This window comes from Staurois parvus, unplaced genomic scaffold, assembly GCF_062004578.1.
Source record: "Staurois parvus isolate SC_StPar_1 unplaced genomic scaffold, SC_StPar_1.0 ptg001612l, whole genome shotgun sequence".
In the NCBI taxonomy this organism is placed as follows: Eukaryota; Metazoa; Chordata; class Amphibia; order Anura; family Ranidae; genus Staurois; species Staurois parvus.
In genome coordinates this window covers 176296-200234 of record NW_028319408.1, presented here as the reverse complement: position 1 = coordinate 200234, position 23939 = coordinate 176296, and the positions used below count along the sequence as shown (strand labels likewise).

The window sequence follows — 23939 nt, the reverse complement described above, 5'->3', positions numbered from 1 at the left end:
AGTTACTGTGTACTGATTGAGTTGGATTATGTATGAAATTGGAATCCTAATTTTGGATTTTTTTTCTCAATCATTTACAGCTTAGCAGTGTGGATTTGAAGGAGCCTCTAGAGAAAGAGACTAAAAAGCTGAAGGAACTTAAGGAGAAGCAGAGGGTTAAACCCCCAGGTATGTGTGACTGAACAGACGTGTGGTACAGATTGGGTCCTTTTTGCATCCTATAAATCGGGGGTGGGCATTTTACCTTTCCCAAAGGGCCACACGAGAAACTGGGACTGTTGTGAAGGACTGAATTTCTTCTCAATATTAATTTTGGACCTGGGAAGGTCCATAAGTACATAAACCTATAAAAACCTAGCGCTAAAAATAATGGGTACAAAATAGGTCTTTCAGATGAGCACTCGTGGGTGGTAAAAATGGGTGGCTGAGTTGCAGTTTTACTGCCCATCTGAACTGTAAATTAACAGCTTGGATTGGGGCTGTTCACATGCCACAATGCATTGCACCGCTGTATTTTTAAAGTGGAGCTCCACCCAAAAGGGAAAGTTCTGCTTTAAAGACTGGTCCCCCTCTCCACATTAAGAATTGGCACCTTTTTGGGGAGCGGGTACCTGAAATTGACAGGTACCTGTTCCCACTTCCGCTGCGATCGCCTAGGCCAGGAGTAGGAAACCTGCGGCTCTCTAGCTGTTGTGGGACTACATTTCCCATGAGGCATTGCAAAGATTTACAAAACTGACAGTTACAGCTCTGACTTGCAGAGGCATGATGGAACTTGTAGTCCTGCGGCTCTCGGGTTGCCTACCCCTGGCCTAGGCGATTGGAAACGGAAGTTGTCGTCCTACCCTCCCTCACCTGAAGTCTTGTGGGACACGTGACAGGTCCCAGAAGACAGGGCCATTCAGGAAGTGTAGCACTACTCTAGCATGTGCAGTGGGCACCCGGCTGTTAAGCCGCAAGCTGTCACAGCCGGGTGCCCACACTGAAGATGCCGGCGCCCGTAATTCAGGATGGCTGGTGAAACGGGCTGCGGCGGGATCATGGGACAGGTAAGTGGCTGTTTTTTTAAAAGTCAGCAGCTACAGTGTGGTTTTTTTTTTTTTTTTTTTTTTTTTTTTGTAGCTGCTGACTTTTTTTTAACGGAGTGCGTGGAACTCCGCTTTAACTCTTATAGTGCAGCATTAGAGGGGTAAATCGGGTAGTGAGTAGGTGCTATAACATCACCTCACCACCTGTCAAATGCCCTAAGAAAAGCATGACTGGAAGGAGAGAGCGACTGACTTCAGTACAGCAGGGATTTCTGCAGAGCTGGAGTACAGATGCATGGGACCTGGGGTTGGCAGGAGGTGACACCGAACTTGGCCAGGTAGCTGAGTGGTGGGAGAGTGTCAGGACCTCTGCTAGACAATGCTGTCCTGCCAGAACCAGGCCTCCCCGCTGTACCGATCAGCTTCCCAGACTCTCTCCTTCTAGTTCTTGCAGCTCTCCACACGGACATCTGAGGTAGGCTGACAGTGGAGGCATCAAGAGCCCAGGTCAGCTAAGAATTGTATTAGTTTTGCTGACATTTATTTGCCTTCTAACTTTTTGATTATTATGATGCCTATTATGCTAATAACTAAATAATGTGCACTTATCTTCTTGGATCTAGTATACCAAAAGTGTGTGTGCATGCTTGACAAGGAAATGATGGACGGGCGTCGGTTCTCTCGTTCTAGGAGTACATCATAGAATGTCCTCCTACTCTAGCTGCACGGGGCGCAGTGATCGGTGGTGCACTGTCCCTGGGAGACAGCGGATCGCAGTAAACAGCCAATGACGTAGGCTCTATCATGTGATCAGCTGTGTCCAATCACAGCTGATGCATGTAAATGGGAATTGCCAGTTATCGGCAGTCCTCACCTCACGATGACAGCGCGCGAGGAGGACAGCCGGTAATTGGCATTCCTCAAAGGGGACATGGTCACTGATCTTCAGTGTAGCTCCATCAGTGCCCATAATTGCCACCTATCGGTGCTGCTTAACAGTTCCAATCAGTGCTGCCTTCCAGTGCCCATAAGTGATGACTGTCGACCATCCCTGCAGCCTCATTAGCGCACATCAGTGAAGGAGAAAAATTACTTATTTACAAAATTTTATAACAGAAAAACTTTTTTTTTTTTTTTTTTCTTTTAGGGTTTTTAGTTTTGTTTCGCAAAAAATAAACACATTCGTGTTTAAATACTACCCAAAGTAAGATCTATCTGTCTCAAAATTATGATGAAAATTTAGTTTGGGTACAGTGTTGCATGACCATACAATGGTCCTTCAGAGTACGACTGCACTGAAAGCTGAAAATTGGCCTGGGCAGGAAGAAGGGGGTAAAAGTGCCCTGTAGGCAAGTGGTTATTTTAATCAACTAGCCTGGATTTGTTTTTTTTTTTTCCCTGGTAATTATTTGATGGATTCTGGTTTCAGGGTTACATTCAGACACTTGTCAGAGGGAGGGATTTAGGAAACCTTGCATGGTCCCTTTTTTTTTTTTTCTTTTTTTTTTTCCCTGGCCTTTTGAAACTAACTATTAATCGAACAAACCAGTCACACACTCAGCCCAAATGTCAGCAAAATACCAGTTCCAGTATCATTCAAAGTTTTTGTTATGCGATGCAGGGATAATAACAAAGCATTGTAGAGAGAGCATGCCTGATGTACATACACAACTGTGATCATGATGTATAACTTAAAAAAAAAAATAAAAAAAAAAAAATTATGCAATAAAAAGAAAATATAAACCATTCAATGCCATGTATAATATTATTATTATTAATATATATATATATATATATATATATATATATATATATATATATATTTTTTTTTTTTTTTTCTTTTTAAATTTTAAAGGGCAATCTCTGTTTGGTAGACCTGGTTTCTGTCTGGACAGTGCATGAGTTATCAGTTTCTTTTTGTTTTTGGTTTTTTTGTTTTGTTTTGTTTTTTCAGGGTTGGCGGGTAAAGAGATCCATTTTTGGGCATACAACTGGCCTGGAATAATACCCAAGTAATGGGGACACATTTTTATCCTTCTTATACCCCCCCCCCCCCAATCATATTTAATAGGTCTACTGCTGAAGCTACCAGAAAAACCAGACTTATAATAGCTAAAACATCTCACATTGTATGCTCTTTAAATATAATGTTGCTGGGGCTTCCACACCCAAACCATTACACAGATTACCCTGCTGCTCCCCATGAGCTGTCGGTAAGGAAACCTGCAAGTGATATTGAATAGAGTCCTGGAATTCCCTGATGACCATACATTCGATTAAAGCTGGATATCAAATATAAACTTTACCGGGGGGCAATGTAGAGATCCAAGTTTGGTGAACATAGCTGATATACTGCTGTATAAACATTTTTATACTTTGTTTATTTCACTCTTTCTGTGACCTTTGTGCTTTCTCTAAAATGGGTTCCCCCTTCTTCCTCCCCCCCCCCCCCCCCCTTTTAAGTTGTAGTAATTTCTCCGGAGGAAGAATGGGAAGCCATGCTCCCTGAACTAAAGGAAACTTTGCACGCTGTCGCACAGGAGAGTAGTGGAGATGATGACTTTCAAGAAGAAATTGATACAATAGAGAAGTTACATGAGCGTGTTCTGCATCTCCTGAAGAACACCAGTTACAAGTCAGTGCGGGGGGCGCTGGGATGTAGATAACCGGCACCAATGCTATGGCATTTCTCTTCTCAATCTCTGCCTCTTTGTAGACACGCCATCTTCTTGGTGAGGAAAGGCATCTCGAGCTTCCCGGATGATTCCTTGTTCGGAGTGGGTGAAGATGCAGAGGACGAAGACCTGCTGGGGATTCTGGAGGAAATCTTCACAGGTAGCGTCTGATTTATATTGAGATTTAAGATGGTTAACCCTTTCACGCCGGCGCCTCCCGGCTCTTTAAGAGTTTCAGAACCCGGGAGTCAGGGCGGGGTTTAGGGTCATGTGACGTGCGATCACATGATCGGGAAAGGTCCCGATCGAAAGAGGAGATCAGGACCTTTCCATGAGTACCAGACGTGTGTGCTGGGAGCGCACAGGGCGCGCACTCTCGGCACATATGTCCTTTTTTAATGGAACGCAAATGTGTGGCCGCTCGGCGTCTAGGCCCAGACGCCGGGAGGCCGCACATTTGCGTTCGGCTGGCATGAAGAGGTTAAACAGTTATGGGGTGAACCCACAGTACTAAACATACTCTACATGTGCACCGTACGGTTTGTGTTTTCTGTCAAAGGCGTATGTCAAGGCAAAATTAAGACCAAAAGTTATTACATTTCTGCAAAATTTGCAAACGTTTCCATGTGTTTTACCCTCTTCACGTACTGCAGGTACAAAAGGATAACTAATGTGTCAAAATAAAAAAGAAAAGCAAATGGCATGCTTGGTGTTTCATCCTACCTAGTTTCTGAATAGATGGGGGGCCTGTCACCACTGGGTGGTACCGTGGTAATAGGAAGCTATTTGGTGCCATGTCCTCTAACTTGAGACGCATGCTTGAAATATGAGCTTTATAGGCACATAAACTATATACACCATTTATTATAAAAGTCTTCACAAAGCTACTTGTCACAATATAAAAGTTCCTGCACTCAGCAAGTGGAGTACGGCGTGTTCCCCCCAGTAGTCAGATGCTTCTTATTTATATTGCAAATGTAGGTAGCCCAATGTTCCTAGCTGCTGATTGAGATCTGTCTCGCACCAGTCCTCCTGAAAGTTTGTAGATAACATAGCTTGCCAAGAATATAAAATGACAAAGACCAATGGTTGACAATGTTGTATGTACATTTTTGCTGTTGTGCCACAAAACCAATAAACATTTTATTGTGGGAAAAAAATAGCTTGCTCCTAACTTCCTGTTTTTAAGCTGACAACACAAATGTGGAGGTATTTACTAAAACTAGAGCCGGCAGAATCGTGGTGACCGAGCTTCTAGCTTCAGCTTGATTAACCTCCCTGGAGGTATTCCTGAGTGTAGCTCGGGGTAAAGTTTTAGCACCACAAGCGGTAACCCCCCCGAGCTACACTCGGGAATACACTGCAGCGCTGCTCCGGGATCTCTTCTGCACTTACCTTGTCCTGCGCTCCCGCGATGTCCCCCCTGCAGTGTCCCCGGCAATGTCCTCCGGCCGATGCCGGCATCTGTCTTCCGAGCTCCATTCCCTGCGAGCGTCGGGACGTACGGGGGATGGAAGTGGTGGGAAATTTGAAAATTGTAGAAGTGACATTCACTAAAATCACATAGTATAACATTCCTGTATCAAACCATTTCACATACATTTTGTCCCGAGTGCTTTGTCCGGCGCCCTGCCTGCATTTTTACGGTTCTTTCTGCCTGGAAACTGAGAAACGTCCATGGCGTCCAAAAAGCGTCCCTTTAGGTCAGACGCGGTTTTAGACCGGCTAGAGAACAGCGATAGTAAATCAGAACCACTTGCAGAATTGAGTGATAATGATTGGTGGGGGAAATTCCTCATCAGTCACTGAAAACTATTCTGCGACTTTACTCAGTGATGTGCGAACTTGGCGCTATATTTCACATTTCAGTGTTTTTGGTTTGATTATTGAATTAAATTCAATTTTTTTATGATTTATTAAATTCTAATTTATGATTTCGTGTTTCAAATTTTAAAATACCCGGGATGTTTACTAGACTTTTGTTCGTACAGATTTAAGCAAGTTATTCCTAAAAATTACAGGCCTACAATAAAAAGACGACATATTTCCATGCAAAAGTACCGCTTTGAGCACAGAAATACTGACATAATCAGACCGCTAGGGAGGTTAAAGCTTTGAAAGTGAAAGCTTGAAGCGAATTGTTCCCATACCCAGCTGTCTGCTCCAGTGTTAGTAAATTCTACTCAAGGTCTTTGGGGTCATCCCTGCCCTACTACATTTCTGATGCTGCCATCTTCTTGTATATCCCCCTCCTTCCCCATCATCTCCATAACCCCTCATTGTGTACGGGAAGGTATAGGCTTATAAGATTCCTGGAAGTTGTGCTCTTTCATATTTTGGCCTTCCATGTCCTAATGTCATTGCCCCTTCACCTCAAGAAGAGGTCTTTTTAGGTCACGCATTCTGATGTCTGTAAAACTGAACATCCTTGACCGTGTTTGCATGAATTGTAGATCCCTTTTGCAGTTGGCATTTACAAGCAAGCTTGCCTAATAAAATATCCATCCACTGTCTGTGTGTATAGGTGTCTTGTTTGCGCACCAGTACTATTACACTATGAATCTGTCAATACTATATCCGTAAAAGGAATATAAATATTAACCACTTCCCGTCCGGCCCATGTATATAAACGGCCGGACAGGAGCAGTGCAGGGGCGGGTTGCCGTTTATAAACGTCCTCCTGCTCCCTGCTTGTGCGCGCTCCCTGGGAGCATGCAGCACCACAATCCTGTGCCCACTGTGTTCTCCGGACACAGTGGAACACAGATCGTTGTGCGAGGTCCCGATCGTGTGATCACTGATTGGCCAATCGGTGATCACATGAAGAGCAGTAGGCAAGATGTCACTTCAGACATTATTGCTTACTACGTGTGAAATCTATGAATGATCACAGAGGTCACATGGTACAAGGCCATTCACAACAGCCTTTTACCATGTGATCAGCTGTGACCAATCACAGCTCACACAGCCTTTCTCAATGGCTGCAAGAATGCAGTTGGAGAGAAGGAGAAATGATTGCTTTTACAGCCTTTATGGGTGTAAAAGCAATCGGTGTATAGAGAAAAAAAAAAACTTCATCACCCCGCACAAGTTGTACAGTGTACTATGGTGACACTGTACTGCTAGGGTGACAGTATATAAAAAAAAATCTATATAAAAATGTAAAAAAAACATTTTTGAATGTTATAATTTTTGGTTATAAACTAATTTGGGTCTTTTTAGTAAAAAAAAAAAAAAGGTAACCGAATAAATTTTGACCAAGATTTTAGAAGAAAGATTCATTATTTGCAACGTTTTATTTAAAAAAAACTTCTCTTTTTTTTTTTTTTTTTTTTTTCAAAATGTTTGGACTTTTTCATTTATATAGCAAACAAATATCCCAGTGGTGAATAAATAGCACCAAAATAGTTTTTATCTGTCTCAAAAAAAGCTAAAAAATTAATATGGGTACAGTGTTGCATGACTGCGCAATTGTCATTCAAAGTGCGATCGCACTGAAAATTGGCCTGGACAGGAAGGGGGTGAGTGTCCGGATATGAAATGGTTAATATAATATATATATATTTATTTATTTATTATTTTTTTGAGCAGCAAAGGACAAAAATATGGAATCTCCATCAGTTGAGGAGCAGGTCCCTCCCACTGATGAAGAAAGCAAGAACTCTGAAGCGAGTCAAGAAGAGCAGGACAAGACCGAACTGAGCAAGCAAGAAATGCTGGTCCAGTACCTGACAGACGCTCACTATTTTGCCTTAAAGATTGAGGAAGCCATTGATGTCATCAGCAAGATGATGTATGAAGCTGCATCGTCTGGTGAGTGCAAAGAATTGATTGGCCAAGCTCTTTTTATAAACCACAAAAAGCTAGAATATAAAATACAGATAGTAAATATATGGGATAAAAGTCCAATTCTTAAGCTGATTTTTGTGTTAAAAGTTAGTGTTTGAAAGCCTCCACTGTTCGTGTCTGCGTCAACAGACGTAAAAAGTGTCTGTGACATCTGATTGGCGTTTGAAATGTTTGAGACTCCCCAGGTCAGTGATCTGACATTGCTACAAGTGGGATTTGCCTTTCCACAGACTTGTATTGTAATGCAAAACCCATATGAAGGAAACAAAAGCCTGTTAGCGCAGTCCTTTGTGCGAAACTACTATGGCCCCTCCCCACCTCCTGTTCCCCTGTATTGATTTTTGGGATCTGCAGACATTTCATATGCTTGGTCCCGCCAACAGGTTTTTGAGGGCCTTGGAGCCCTGAAGTGTGGTTTTAGATTCACTGAAAACCGAATGTATGAATATTAACCCCCCTGGCGGTATTCCCGAGTGTAGCTCGGGGTAAAGTTTCAGCACCACAAGCGGTAACCCCGAGCTACACTCAGGAATACACTGCAGCGTTGCTCCGGGATCCCTCCAGCACTTACCTTGTCCTGCAGTGTCCCCGGCAATGTCCTCCGGCCGATGCCGGCATCTGTCTTCCGGGTTCCGTTGCCTGCGACGTCTGGACGTACGGGGACGGAACTGGCGGGAAATTTGAAAGACAAAAAATGACATTCACTAAAATCACATAGTATAACATTCCTGTATCAAACCATTTCACATACATTGTGTCCCGAGTGCTTTGTCCGGCGCCCTGCCTGCATTTTTACTGTTCTTTCTGCCTGGAAACTGAGAAACGTCCATGGCGTCCAAAAAGCGTCCCTTTAGGTCAGACGCGGTTTTAGACCGGCTAGAGAACAGCGATAGTAAATCAGAACCACTTGCAGAATTGAGTGATAATGATTGGTGGGGGAAATTCCTCATCAGACACTGAAAACGATTCTGCGACTGAGCTCAGCGATGTGCGAACTTGGCGCTATATTTCACATTTCAGTGTTTTTGGTTTGATTATATTATTGAATTACATTTATTATAATATTTTTATGATTATTTATTATATTCTAATTTATGATTTCGTGTTTCAAATTTTATCATCCCCGGGATGTTTACTAGACTCTTGTTTGGACAGATTTCAGTGAGTTATTCCTAAAAATTACAGGCCTACAATAAAAAAAACATATTTCCATGCAAAAAAAAGTACCGCTTTGAGCACAGAAATATGGACATAATCAGACCGCCGAGGAGGTTAAAAATGATTAAAACTTAGAAACCTTTTTTTTCTTCTCTGCAGTGGTACAGGAAGTCATCGAGTTCTTTGTCACGGTGTCACAGTTCGGGGTGCCTCAGGCTGTGATTGGTGTACGCCGCATGCTGCCACTTATCTGGTCGAAGGAGCCTGGTGTTCGTGATGCCGTGGTGGGTGCTTACCGCCAGCTCTACCTTTCTTCTGGCTCAGAATCTGAAAGGTAAGTGGTTTGTCCCCTACCAGCTGTAGTCAGAATACCAGAGCCATCTTTCTAGATGTTCAGGTCTGACCATGTGGTATTGTTAGCTGTTTGAGTGGAGCCAGCCGGAGTTCTTTGCTACAGGTCATCCTGTATGAGCTGGGCCAGCACCTTTTTATTCATTTGTGTGTGGCAAGTTTACCTGGGTTCACCTGGAATGGGGTTTTTCTTGTACAAAATGAGGAAGTCTGTCAGCCAGGTTGGAACTGACCTATAGACTTGATCTGAGAGGGGGGAGTCACCATGCAGTACATTTTAAGCAGGAAGTCGCCTGTTCTATAGATGCATGTATGCTTTATGAATGGGGACATGGGACAAATATAAAATAGGGGCTATCCCAATTTGGGTGCAAAAGTGGAAATGCACTTTTAAAGTGGAAGTTTACTCAGAAAATGAAGTCCTGCTAGATCACTTCAGGATGGCCCTTTTTTAGCAGGTATATGGACTATGTAAAACTTAAGTGCCTGTACAGTTTAAAATCCAGTATTACACTGTCTCAACCTGCTCTGCACATGCTCAGTTGCTTTTTTCTTTTTTTTTTTTTTTTTTTTTTCTTTTGACACACTGCTGAATATCTGTGCCACTAGAGGCTGATCTGTTGACAACCTAATGATTTTACTAAGGAGGGGGTTGGTGCTACGCTAATCTAAATGAATCTAAAACTACAAAAGGTGGGAAAAATGGATAACCCACAGAAAACGTAACATGTGAACCACAACGTAAACCGCACAAATAGCACAAGTGCACTACCATATGTGAACACAACGCTTATTATTATTATTATTATTATTATACAGGATTTATATTATACAGGATTTATATTATACAGGATTTATATTATACAGGATTTGTATTATACAGGATTTGTATTATACAGGATTTGTATTATACAGGATTTGTATTATACAGGATTTGTATTATTATTATTATACAGGATTTGTATTATTATACAGGATTTGTATTATTATACAGGATTTGTATTATTATACAGGATTTGTATTATTATACAGGATTTGTAAGTATTATTATACAGGATTTGTAAGTATTATTATACAGGATTTGTATTATTATACAGGATTTGTATTATTATACAGGATTTGTATTATTATACAGGATTTGTATTATTATACAGGATTTGTATTATTATACAGGATTTGTAAGTATTATACAGGATTTGTAAGTATTATACAGGATTTGTAAGTATTATACAGGATTTGTAAGTATTATACAGGATTTGTATTATTATACAGGATTTGTATTATTATACAGGATTTGTATTATTATACAGGATTTGTATTATTATACAGGATTTGTATTATTATACAGGATTTGTATTATTATACAGGATTTAGATTATTATTATTATTACAGGATTTAGATTATTATTATTATTATTATTACAGGATTTATATTATTATTATTATTATTATTATTATTACAGGATTTATATTATTATTATTATTATTACAGGATTTATATTATTATTATTATTATACAGGATTTATATAGCACCAACAACTTGCTCAGCTCTTTACAATATAACGGGAGACAATGCAGTTCAATACAAGAGGGATAGGAGGGCCCTGCTCCTCAGAGCTTACAATGCAAATAAACACGTCCTCCGTTCAAGACACGTGCCATAGTAATATACGTGAACTATACATATGAAAGAGGAATAAAGTAGTAAAAGTATATAAATAATGAGATATTGAATAATAAACTGGTATAACAATCAATACATGAAAAGCCCAAAAGTGATTATATACCAGTGCAAGACTATACATGGATGACATGAATGTCAGAAAAGAATAATAAACAAATGATGGGTGACAAATAAGCAACACATCATAAATGGTATAAATATTGCCACAGAAATGTGAATAAACACAAGTGCACTAACATATGTGAAAACAACACAAATAGACACGTCCTCAGCTCAAGACATGTACCATAGTGATAAAAGTGAACTGTACATATGAAAAGGGAGGAAATAATGTAAATGAAGTGGTAAAAATATATAAATAATGAAATGCAAGATAAACTGGTATAACAATCCATAAAAAAACCCAAAAGTGACATACCAGTGCAGGACTAGATATGGATGACATGAATGTCAAAAAGGAATGTAAGTAAAGTATGGAAAATTAAGTACAAACCTGTCATAAATGGCATTAATATTGTCACAAAAAATGTGAATGAGCACAAAAGATGGTGTAAAGTCCACGATACACGAATACGTGTAAAGTCCAATATATGAATTCGATAGGTGAAAGTGATCGACTTGACAAGAAATCCACCACCGGCTAAATTGCCTCCTCAACCTCACTCAGCGACCCCCTAGGGGCCAACATGCTTCCAAGGCGCTCAACGCCAAACAGATCAGCATCCCATGGGGGCCTTCTGCACTAATCCAGGAATAATCAACAACAGTGGTGGTATCCCCTTCGTGGAGAAAAATGCACCGGACAGCCTCTTAAACTATCCCCTTTTTTTTCCACACTTTTCCAAAGTAGAACAAAAAGGGTGCTGCGGATCAGACCTATACAATCTGCTTCTGTAACCAAGTAACACACCGTTCCCCCCCCGCCTTCACTGAGGAAGTTGCCTGGCGGACATAGGCCCATGTGTTTGGTTTGGTTCCTTCTACTGACCTTACAGGACACCGTAGTGACTTGGGGTTCAGCATTCTAGAAGTAGTTCTGCTTTTCCATAGTGTGGTTTGGTTCCTTCTACTGACCCTTACCTTTCTACAGGACACCGTAGTGACTTGAGGTTCAGCAGAAGGAACCACGGTGTGCAGTGTGGTGTGCATGTGTCTGTTCCTGAAAAATTCTTTGGGCATCTGTTGAACAAAACAAAGCTCAGATGAACTGGTGGTGGGCCAGGCCTCTTCTTTTGTGGGTGATAATTGGCTATATAGTTTTAATCCAGCAAATTTATTTATTTTTTTTTATTTAATCTTTCTTGTAGGGTGAGAGCTCAGAATCTGATACGAAATCTTTCTCTGCTTATGGTTGACTCTTCTGCCGGAGTGATCCAGTGTTTGGAGGAGATAGTGAGTATGAAGTATTTCTTGGCTTAGTTTTGGGTTTTGTTACATTTGAGTTGAGCTCTACTTGTATGTCAAATCCAATAGGTTCTGGAGTTTGTGCAGAAGGGGGAAATCAACCCTGCCGTGTCCCAGCTGCTTTGGGAGAAGTTTACTCTCAAGTCTCCTTGTTCTGACCTGGAGCGCCAAGCTGCTGTCATGATGCTGGGGATGATGGCTCGGTAAGTCGTCGGTATATGTGCCCTGATCAATGTGTTTTTAGAAGCCGCTTTCTGTAACCTTACTGGCCTATACTGCTTTTCAGGGGTCAGCCGGAAGTTGTGCTCAGTAATCTGGAGACTCTAGTGAAGGTGGGTCTGGCCCAGGATGGGCAGAAGGATTATCGGCTCGCTCAAGACGTCTGCAACTGCATCTTGAAAATTTCCGATGGCCAAAAGGTTGGTCTAAACTTGTGAATGTGTAGTGAGTGATGTGAAACCCATAGCAACAATTTCCCTCTAGATTGATTGTTGTGTTTTGTTTTGTTTTTTTTTTGTTTTTTTTTTTTAAATCAAGTAGTTTTTATTGGTATTTTTGCAAGTCATACAACGTATCAACTAACAAACTATGACATGGAACAACATGTCAGCACCAGCAAACGCCAAGCTGATCGTCATATGAACAGTCCAAACAACAAAAGAAGAAAGGGGGGAAACCCAATAACTGAGGTTATAGGTGTCTTGGAAATTCGCTTTAACGAATTTCTCCTTACCGCGAGTACTTGCAGTTGGATGCGCAGAAATCCCCCATAAAGCTGTGCGAATCTCGCTTACCACGACTGCAGCTAAACTACACGATTCCTGCCCATCCAACTACTTTTAGCTTCTGTTGAGATGTAGGTGATGGAGCTCCGTTACCCTAGAATAATCACACGACACTCTAAGGCTGGCGTTGCAATTCACATAAGGGCCGGTTTCAGACTCAGCCTTTTGGTTTTATTACAAATACACACATGCCCCCCACATGAATAAAGTCAATCCCCTCCCACCGAACAATGCAATGGGGAGTGCCTATACACAGGATGTACATTCCGATTGGAGCATAGCCTTTCCTATTATCTATCACTGGTCCTCCCCCATGAGCCTTCTGAGGTCAGCAGACTTCCTCCCCTTCCTCCCATGAGCCTTCTGAGGTCAGCAGACTTCCTCCCCTTCCTCCCATGAGCCTTCTGAGGTCAGCAGACTTCCTCCCCTTCCCCCCCATGAGCCATCTGAGGTCATATTTCCCAGCTCCTAGCAGTATGTCCATTCCCTGTACAAGCAACCCCTAGAAATATCAGTCTGTACCTGGATGGGCCCGATACGATCTTTATTAAAACACATCCATCCAAGATACAGTTCAGGTCGATAATGGGTTGTAAGATATGCATAAGCCTACACGTGGAGTTCACACCGCTTGCGCATTGCGTTACGAAGTCCATGTGGTACTATGCTGCTGATATGTGGATACAGGCCCGTGGTCTACTGCCAGCGGCATTCGCATCGAATGCCGTGGTGGTATACACGCCGGTCTATAAGTGCAGATCCGCCATCTCATCCATACCGAGCTGAGTACTGTAATACATACATTGTACATGCGCATGGCCCAATTGCAGCCTTCAGAGCTTTAATGAAGCCACACGAGAGACATATGAATAACACTCATATATGACACATTTAAAGTTCGACCAACAATACAAAATTTCCATGACATAGGGCATATACAGTAAATCAAAGAACAAACTTTTTTTGTCATATACAAAGATCGTGCAAAATTGCAGTACACACACATAAGATACTCAGAACCAGTGTGGTCAGGATCACCAGTAAAACCCGTATCCTAGCACATCATATCCTAAGGATCCCTCAACAGCAGTAACATTGCACCCACCACAGCAGAAATCTAATGTAACGGAACTGACACCGACTGATCTTGGGTACTTCTGTTAGACTACCGCTTCCCCGTCCAAACACCGACAACAGACACCACAGCTGACCACACAAAACTAGACGACACCCGTCTGTCTGAACATGGAACTCTTTATTGAACTGGCTTTTTACACACTCAGGGGACAGTCTTTTCCCCCCCCCCCCCTCTCTGCAGAAGAGGCAATCTGCACTGAGTAACAAGAGACACACAGGTATTCAAACTTCACACCAGCAGACAGTCCCATCAGGAGGGAGGGCTGCTGGAGACCCCCCCCCCCCCCCCCCCCCCCACTAAGCTAATACACATAAACACATACATCCAGTAATAGTTTGCTCCCAAGCAAGACACACAATAGAACAATGGGATGCTACCACATGGCATTAAACAATCACCAACCCCCCACCCCAATATTAGGACAGGTCACCCCGTACCCCTAACAGGCACAGGGTGACTTACACATAAGAGGGATATGGGGAGTTGAGACAGGGGTCTCCCCACCTCTCCAAAGTGAGCTGGGCTCCTTGGACCCCCACCCAAAATGACTCCCGTCACATCTAACGCTCATCCGTTCCCATGGATAGTGATGGAAATGTTGAATCACGAGACTCCAGCCACAGCGACCATATTTTCCTTAGATCAGTCCCTATGCTTATAAGTCAGCTCCTCCCTTCTCAAAGTAGCATTTGTAACGTTACACCATGGACTATAAGTTGTTGGCCAATGGGAAACCCATTTTTGAAGGATAAGTTTAAAGGCTATATACAGAGTTCTAATCCACAACAAGTGCATCTCTACAGGAAGGATATCCTCAGAAATGATACCCAATAACGCAACTTTGGGATCAAGTTGCACTCGCGTGGAACAGATCGAGTTAAAGGTATTCAATTTAGAGGACCAGTATCGGTGAAGCTCAGGACAACGCCATAGCATATGAAGAAGTGTACCAGTATCTAAGTGACACCTACAACACAACGGAGAGTCTAATCTTCCCCAGGAGTAAAGCTTTTTAGATTCATTTTAATAGACTGCAAATAATTTCCTCAAACTGTTCCTTGCTTTTGTAGAGGATCAGAGAAAACCGTTCCAGTGCTGTGTGCTGGAACGGGGCTCTTTTAGTAGTTGCTCTGCCCAGTAATCATGTGATCAGCTCCCATTTTAGGAGACGTGCCAATGGAATCCCTTCCTCACCAAAGCAAAACCTGTGAATGTACGTATTGCTGGGGATGACTGTAATTTGACTTTGTTGTACAGGAAAACACTTCCCCTTTTGAATGGAGCTCTGCTTTAATGGTGAACTTTTCCTTAACTGGTGGCCTTTTAAAGAGGAGCTCCAGTCTTCTGTGTTTAAAAAAAAAAAAGTCAGCAGCTACAGAAACTGTAGCTTCTGGCTATTAACAAATGGCCCCTCCACCTGTCCCAGGATCCTGCGGTGTCCTCATCCCAGCCACCTATCCTGGCGCTGACACGCCCACTGTGCATTCGTGAGCCACATTGTGAATGGTCTTCTGGGACTGGGGGAGGAGAATTTCCACTTCCAGTCGCCTAGGTGGTGGAAGCGGGTACCTGTGGAGCTCCACTTTAAGATTCCATTGTTGTTCAGTGGAATCAAAGAGGGATTTTGTTTGTGTGTTTTTTTTTTTTTTTTTTTTTTTTTTTTTTTTTTCTTAATTTTTGAAAATCGACCTGATAGACTGATGGCAACCCATTTATTTCAGCAGTGATCTTCCCATAAGATTTAACAGGGAAATCGGATAATTTTAGATTTTTTTTTTTTTTTTTTTTTTTTTTTTTTTTCTTTCTTTCTTTGCAGTCGCCCCTTGGTAAAAAATCAGCACCCTTACGCCTTCCGAATGACCATTGTCTCTTCCAAAATCTGAAAGAAGCTGTTGTGGGAGGTAAGGCTTGAATTTTTCAACTGCATAAATATAACTCAGTTCTGCGGTCCCGTGGTGGTGTGGGGGGGGGGGGGGTGTTGTGTTATTGAAGGCGTTCTTGACAGACTTTTTAAACTTTTACTTAAATTTTATTTTAACTGGAACCACAAGGTGCCTAGTGTCCCCCCTCCATCAAATAGTCGAGTCTCAGTAGCCAATAATAGCGTAGCGTTTGGTTCCTGTCTTCTATTTTAACCCCTTGCCTACCGGGCACTTATACCCCCTTCCTGCCCAGGCCATTTTCCAGCTTTTAGCGCTGTTGCACTTTGACAATTGCGCGGTCATGTAACACTGTACCCATATGAAATTTTTATCATTTTTTTGTGACAGAGCTTTATTTTGGTGGTATTTTAATCACCGCTGGGTTTTTTATTTTTTCTTACACCAAAAACCACTGAACATTTTGAAAAAAAATGTCTTTGTTTTTGTTATAAAATTTTGTAAATAAGTGATTTTTCTCCTTCACTGATGTGCGCTAATGAGGCTGCAGTGATAGGTGGCACTGATGAGGAGGCACTGGTAGGTGGCACTGATAAGCACTGACAGGCATCACTGATGGGCACTGATATATGGCACTGATATCTGGCACAAGGCACTGCTGGGGCTACACTAATCATCAGTGCCCTGATGATCAGTGTACATGTCCCCTCCGCGGAAAGCCGATTACCGACTCCTCCTCTGTCAGCCTGACGGCTCGAGAGGAGAGAAATGCCGATAACCGGCATTTCCCTGTTTACATGTGATCAGCTGTGATTGGACACAGCTGATCAGATGACCGAGCCAACATCTTCGGCTCTTTCTGCGATTGGTGGTCCACTGTGTCCGAGGGACACAGCGCACCGCCGATTGCCGAGCTCCCTGAGCCGCGCATGCGCAATGAGAATGGGAGGACGTCATATGACGTCCTCCCAGAACGAGAGAACCATCTTGCGTCCATCATATTACTATATGGTGGGCGGGAGGCGGTTAAAATGGGTGAAAGGATTGTTTTCATAGGTCTCGTTTGTTTTAAAAGCACCTCTGTCAGAATAAGAAAATGGAGAGGCACACAATGCAAAAGTATTTTTGGCTTACCTGTAAATTCCCCCCCCCCCCCAACCGAAAAGCAGCAGCTTACTATTGCTTTAAGGAACCATGGGGACCGGACAGGCAGCACAATCTGCATGATTCCTTGAACGATTGCTGTTACCAAGGAATTAAATGTAATAATCCTCTGGAAAGACTGTCTAAGGCAGAAATATGATCCTTAAAGTGTTTACTTTACAGGGTTGTACTTTACAGGGTTGTACTTTACAGGGTTGTACTTTACAGGGTTGTACTTTACAGGGTTGTACTTTACAGGGTTGTACTTTACAGGGTTGTACTTTACAGGGTTGTACTTTACAGGGTTGTACTTTACAGGGTTGTACTTTACAGGGTTGTACTTTACAGGGTTGTACTTTACAGCGTTGTACAACGGGGACTGGGAGGGGGCTGAGAGGGTGTAGGCTTTAAGTGTTCAACATTTTGGAGAAAGAGTACTCACGGCCAGAGGAAATTGCAGATCAGACTGAGCCTGGGTTCACACTGATGCAGTGCAGAATTTGCACCAGTTTCTGTACGAATTCTGCACTGCATCATAACCGCACCCGCGTTCATGCGAACCGCTGCAGGTGTGTATGTTAACGCCCCGAAATCGGTTGGCAAAACAGTGCGATGTGCAGGTAGGCATGCTTGATATGCACAGACTCCATGAAGTCCTCTTACTGACGTGAAGCAATAATGAGCTGGGTGGACTTCATCCTAGACTTATGCACTCCCAATAATTTTTTGAGACCCTTTGAACTCTAGTATAGGCCAATTGACTTGGTTTTGGAACCGTAAAGGGCTTTGGGTTGAAGCTGTGAAAACTTCCCCCCTCCAGGACGAGTTGGTTGACTATGCTTCTTGCAGCGAAATTCAGCAAATCAGCATTTGAGCCACGGGATTCTGCTCATATGTACTGACATCGCCTAGCCTAGAGAGCTGCCGAATGGAATCCTTCAAAACATCCACTGAGAATTTCAAGGTTCTCCACTGTCAAATTACAGGATCACCATGATCAGATTAGCTGGACTGGAGTATATATTTTGTCCATACTTTGAGCACTTGGCAGACCACCATCAGCTGCTGGGCTTGTCCCACCAAGGCGATATGGCCCTAAAGAGGACTTGAACCTCTTATCCATATCTACCCTAAAGCCCAGAATCTTTCCTCCCTGGACCCAGTAGTGGCTTGTTCAGGTAGGACATGGCCAGCTTTACGGCTGGAGAACTCCCCCATAGGGTATTGCTGCAAACTGCTTAGTAGGCAGAAACCTCTTCGTTGCAGAAGTGATGTATGCCAATTGGCTCATCCAAAGGACGATGCACAGGAAAAGATTTGGCAAGTTTAAGCAGCTGCCAGCACCCAAATCTAGTGATCTTCACAGAAGTGGTTTCTGGAAGTGACATTGTTTTCTGACCGCATCTGCCAAAAACCAACACTGGTCCTCTGTGTCTGTGACAGTCCTGAACCCTGAGCCTCTTGAGGACTCCTAAGGAGAACGCCTGATCCTCAGCAGGTTCTCCCTTCTCTTTCCACCCCAACATCCTTGACCACAGGATGGTCCAATGATACCTTCTCCTTCAGCTCTGGAGGAAAAGAGGGCCATCCCAAAGGAATAGCAACAGGCAACCCCGACTTTAAAGCAGAGTTCCACCCAAAAAGGGAAGTTCCGCTTTTTAAGATTGGTCCCCCGTTCCGTTCCTCCGTAAGGATTGGCAGCTTTTGGGGAGTGGGTATCCAAAATTGACAGGTACCCGCTCCCACTTCTGTGGCGATCGCTTAAGTGATCGGAAGCGGAAGTTGTCCTCCTAGCCTCCCTCCCCGTAATCTTCAGGAACACATGACAGGTCCCAGAAGACCGGGCTATTCAGGAGGTGCAGCGCTACTTGCACATGCGCAGTGGGCACCCGGCTGTGAAGCCGCAAGCTGTCACAGCCGGGTGCCCACACTGAAGATGCCAGCGACTGGAACACAGGACGGCCAGTGAAACGGGCTGCGGTGGAGGACACCACAAGCGAGTGGCTGTTTTTTTAAAAGTCAGCAGCTACAGTTTTTGTAGCTGCTGACATTTTTTTTTTTTACAGTGTGAGCAGAACTCGGCTTTCAGGGATACCAACTCCTTTAGTCCACAGCTATGGACCCATTGAGCAATCTGCAATCGTTTGGTACCAGATACTATGGACCCATTGAGCAATCTGCAATCATTTTGGTACCAGATATTATGTATTCTGGTTAGCGCTGCTTGCAGAATCCAGTGCTAACTGGTAACATTAGACCTGCCCCCGATCTCTTGCTGCAGGATCTGGGTATTGATCCTCTGGGCCCCAAGGCCATAGGTGATTATTCTGGATAAAGCCCTCTTCCCTCACAAAGGTGTATGGAAATGGATAATCCAACACAACAAACACTTTACTCCTGCGCTAGGAAAGGACTCAGTAGACCCAATAGGAATGTTCTGGAATATGCACTGCTTGCTGCCCTCAACAGACCGGGGTGGTCCAAATACACTGGATACAAGTGGAGAAACAGAAAAAGGGCGCACCGACCTAGTGCATTATCATTTAAAATAATTTAATTGAAGAAACAAAATGGGTATCATACTCACAATGGACATAATAACCCAGGCATGTCAAACTGAACAAGATGTATGATCCAAACAACATCTGAGTCCATACGATGGAACCCTGGATGACCAACTGGCTAACGCGTTTCGAGGACACAACCTCTTCCTCAGAGCCAACACTACAGGAGTCTGCACTTCTCTTTATATGACCGGGTCATGTGATGTCAGGCTCCGCCTTCAGGTGGTTCTGATACAGCCCTTTTGTTACCATTTAGTAAATTGTATAAAGAGAAGTGCAGACTCCTGTAGTGTTGGCTCTGAGGAAGAGGTTGTGTCCTCGAAACGCGTTAGAAGTTGGTCATCCAGGGTTCCATCGTATGGACTCAGATGTTGTTTGGATCATACATCTTGTTCAGTTTGACATGCCTGTGTTATGTCCATTGTGAGTATGATACTTCTTTTTTGTTCAATTAAATTATTTTAAACGATAATGCACTAGGTCGGTGCACCCTTTTTCTGTTTCTCCATTTGTATCCATCGTATGGAAATGGATGGTTAAATCCATAGATTAAGTCCAAACAGATTTTCATATAGACTTTCAGAGGCAAATCCACCACCGGAGGACACTTGCACAAAACTGCAGCTGTGCTGAGTAGGGGGAAACTTTCTTCCTTCCTTCCTCCTATTTTCCCCGTTTTTTTTTTTTTTTGTTTTTTTTTTTCCTTTTTCACTATCTTTCTGTCTCCTATTTTCCCTGTTTTTTTTTTTTCTTTTTTTTATTTATTTTTTTTTATTTTTTTTCTCTTTTCCTTTTTCAATTGTGTTGGACAGCATGTCTTCTGCTGGGTACTGTGGCTCTCCCATTGACTACCACAACACTTCATGGCTCAGCAGTGATGTAACAGCCAGTAGAAGCAACCAGGGCACACAGCAGTAAATATGCTATACAAAACACCCAGAACTGTCATCGGCAGCCATGGCTCTTAAACCTAGTGAAGTTTTTGGACTTGCTGGAAAGGTAAGTATTCGTAATTGCCAAGTGTGGTGTTTTTTTTTTTTTTTTTCTTGACAATGGAGCAGATTTCAACTTTGGAAGATAAACTGTGGGCACTCCTGACTGTGGCTTAGAACATGGCCAGAATTTTAGAATGGGTTGCTGCATGTGAATAATCAGCTAATTTGAGCAAAATGTACATTTTCTATGAGTCCTCAAAACACTGTGTGGTGGTAGTAGACCCCCCTCAATCCCTCCAACCCCGGTGTTCTTTTCAAGAAATCAAAATGAGTTCTTGTCGCTATACTTTTAATACAGGATTGTATCTGGTTGATGTGCTCCTAAATCTGCTTTCATCTATGTCAGGGATCGCCCATCAGAACCCGTACTGGTTGCCCTTCAAAGAGACTGCTGTGAGGTTGGTCTATGAAATGGCAGAAGAGCCGGAGGAAATCTGTGCTGAATTGTTACAAAGATGTAGCCAGCAAGTTTTGCAAGAGCTGAACAACCAAGAAGGTAAGAGGATGATGTAAGGAAAGTTGTGAGATGGGGCCTCTGCTCAGCGAAATCCGCCTTTTTTTTTTTTTTTTTTTTTTTTTAAATTTGTTTTTAAATCATACCCTCAGTAGCCAGTACATGTGCAAGATAGCATTTAGTGGATTTCAAATACAGTGTTTATTCTCCCCCCCAACCCCCCAATCTACCTCCCATGACCACAAACAAACCCAAGAGACCACCCAAGTCTGCAAGCAACCAAGAATGGGGGTTCATTTTTAATCCCAATGACTCAAGGACTTCTGGGATTGGGTTAGGATTTTCTATAGACCTGAATCCAAGCTGTCCAACAATGGACAGGGATAGAGGCGTGAATTTAAAGGGTGTTTTTTATATTTTCAATACCCGTTGCTGCAGTTACTCAAGAACATAGTTTGTGAAGTTGATCCTGTAGGAATCTGTCTAAATACTTTTTACAACACACCAGTTATGCAGTTTTAGGATCCCACAAAAAATATGTCCAGTCAGGTACAGGCGCATTCTTTTAAAGTGATAAAGGCTCAGTTTAAATTTAAAAAAAAAAACTACCTGTTCTGTGCAATGGTTTTACACAGAGTAGCCCTGATCCTCTTCTGTGGGTCCACCATCAGCACTTCTGGCTCCTCCCTCTTGGGTGCCTCCAGAGTAAACTGCTTGCTATGGGGGCACTCAAGCAGGTGCCTTCCAAGCCACTACCCTGTGTGTCCATTCACACATGGAGCTGCTGTTTGACTCTCCCCCTCTCTCTTCTCATTGTCTTTCACTGCTGTCAATCACAGCTAGTGAGCTAATGTCTCAGCCAAATGAGGCAGCAAGCTGAGACTTTCGCCGGATCGTGATGGGGCTCAGCTGAGTATTAGGGGGGCTGCTGCACACAAAAGGGTCTTTGTTTAGTTTTTTTTTTTTTACCTTCATGCATAGGAATGCAAGTAGGTAAAAATCCTTCAGTCTTTACAACCACTTTAAAGGACTGTCTAAGCAGTTTGGACTAAAATTTTAAACAGCATTGAGTTGCGTGTTCAAAAGTCCGTTGGGAGGGTCTCTTTTGTTGTACTGAGAAATGGGTGTGAAAAAAACTTCAATAGCTATTGTACTTTTTCTGGTTACGGGCAGCTTGGTCTGAATATAGAGTAAACACTTGTGAAATTATTATTATATAGGATTCATATAGCGCCAACAGTTTGCTCAGCGCTGTACATTATAACTTTATAATGGGAGACAGTACAATGACAATACAATACACGAGGGGTTCGAGGGCCCTGCTCCTTGCAGCTTACAATCTAGGAGGGAGGGGATAGTGGTACAGGAGGAAATAGCTGTGGGGGATGGAGTGGTAGGAAGAGTGGAGGAGGTCGGCAATTAGGTGAGGGTGGGGTAGGCTTCCCTGAAGAGATTTTCAGAGTGTGCCTAAAGGTGAGGAGGGTAGGTGATAGCCTGATGGATTGGAGTAGGGTGTTCCAGAGGATGGGGGAAGCCATGGAGACAGGCATGGGAGGAGGAGACCAGGGAAATAGAGAGTAGGAGGTCTTGTGAGGAGCGGAGTGTGCGTGTTGGGTGGTATTTGGATACCAGGTCGGTGATGTAGTTTGGGGCAGTATTATGAACAGCTGTATACGTCAATGTTAGTATTTTGAATTTTATCCGTTGGGCAATCTGAAGCCAGTGGAGGGATTGGCAAAGAGGGGTGGTGGATACGGAGCGGTTAGTAAGGTGGAAGAGTCTGGCCGCAGCATTCAAGATAGACTGAAGCGGGGATAGCCTGCGGTGAGGTAAGCTGATGAGGGAGTTACAGTAGTTGTGAAATAAATCAGTCATTAGTGTTTATGTAATACCTGTCGTGTGTGATTTTTTTTTTTTTTTTTTTTTTTTTTTTTTTTTTTTTTGTTTATTATATGGAAAATGCAGCGCAGCTTCGTTTGCGCTTTTAGCAGTTCATGTGGACACCAGGCAGTTAAGCTGGTTTTTATTGTCTTCTTTCTTTAGAGTCTGTCATTCCTGCTTTCCTCCTCACCCATCTGCTGTCTCTAGCTGGAGATGTGGCCTTACATCTGGTGGTACATCTGGAGTGCACTGTCAGTGCAGAGCTCAGGAGGCATAGGCTGTTGAAGGAGGAACAGGAAGCTGAGAAATTGGGAAAGAACAAGCGGAGAAAGTCTAAGGTAAGTGCTGGAGGGTGTACAATGCAAAACGCCAGCCATCAGGATTTCTAGTCTTGTGCAGTGTGAGAGGATTAGAACCTCCTGTTGGTTTGCTTTTTATCACCTCAGACACAGGTGAGGGGAAATTCTTCTCTTATAACTTTTGTATTTAGAACATTTTTCCTGCATTGAAATTTCCCTTCTCCCCTTGTTCTGAGATCTCTAAAATTTCTTTCTTGGTAGAACAGTTAGTGACCAATGCAAACTGATGGCGATGGAGAAAAAAATTGAGCTAACACTTCCACACACACTAATCAAAGCTAGATAACTTTAACCTCTTCCCTACTGTGCTATAGCCGAAAGACGGCTATAACGCGGTTGTCTAGTTCTGGGACGATGTCCGTGGACGTCATGCCAAAACGCGCCCCCCAGCAGCGCACACCAGGCACCACCGGTGATTGCTTTGTCCTACAGACGCAGCTGATCACGTGATGCGGTAAATGGCCAATCACAGCAGCTTTTCACCACGTGATCAGCTGTGTCCAATGACACCGCAGATCACCGGGTAAATACAATTGCCGGTGATCGGCTGCACTTTGCTCGCACTGTCGCAGCATGAGGAAAGTACTGCG

At 43.1% G+C, this 23939-nt stretch overlaps 2 protein-coding genes across 4 annotated transcripts in view; one reads left to right on the top strand and one right to left on the bottom strand.

The window, feature by feature from the left end:
- Window positions 1-23939, top strand: part of NCAPD2 (non-SMC condensin I complex subunit D2) — a 74385-nt gene that overhangs the window by 28215 nt on the left and 22231 nt on the right. For both annotated transcript variants that reach the window (XM_089663010.1, XM_089663009.1), the window contains exons 12-22: window positions 81-168; window positions 3492-3663; window positions 3745-3863; window positions 7295-7516; window positions 8870-9044; window positions 12054-12138; window positions 12220-12353; window positions 12437-12569; window positions 15890-15974; window positions 21002-21151; window positions 23153-23328. In XM_089663010.1, coding sequence (XP_089519136.1) covers window positions 81-168; window positions 3492-3663; window positions 3745-3863; window positions 7295-7516; window positions 8870-9044; window positions 12054-12138; window positions 12220-12353; window positions 12437-12569; window positions 15890-15974; window positions 21002-21151; window positions 23153-23328 — 1539 coding nt within the window. The remainder of the gene's footprint in view (window positions 1-80; window positions 169-3491; window positions 3664-3744; window positions 3864-7294; window positions 7517-8869; window positions 9045-12053; window positions 12139-12219; window positions 12354-12436; window positions 12570-15889; window positions 15975-21001; window positions 21152-23152; window positions 23329-23939) is intronic.
- The window catches only part of LOC149435103 (uncharacterized), a 70854-nt gene that overhangs the window by 40262 nt on the left and 6653 nt on the right, over window positions 1-23939 (bottom strand). For both annotated transcript variants that reach the window (XM_089663011.1, XM_089663012.1), the window contains exon 2: window positions 8124-8220. In XM_089663011.1, the coding sequence (XP_089519137.1) occupies window positions 8124-8220 (97 nt within the window). The remainder of the gene's footprint in view (window positions 1-8123; window positions 8221-23939) is intronic.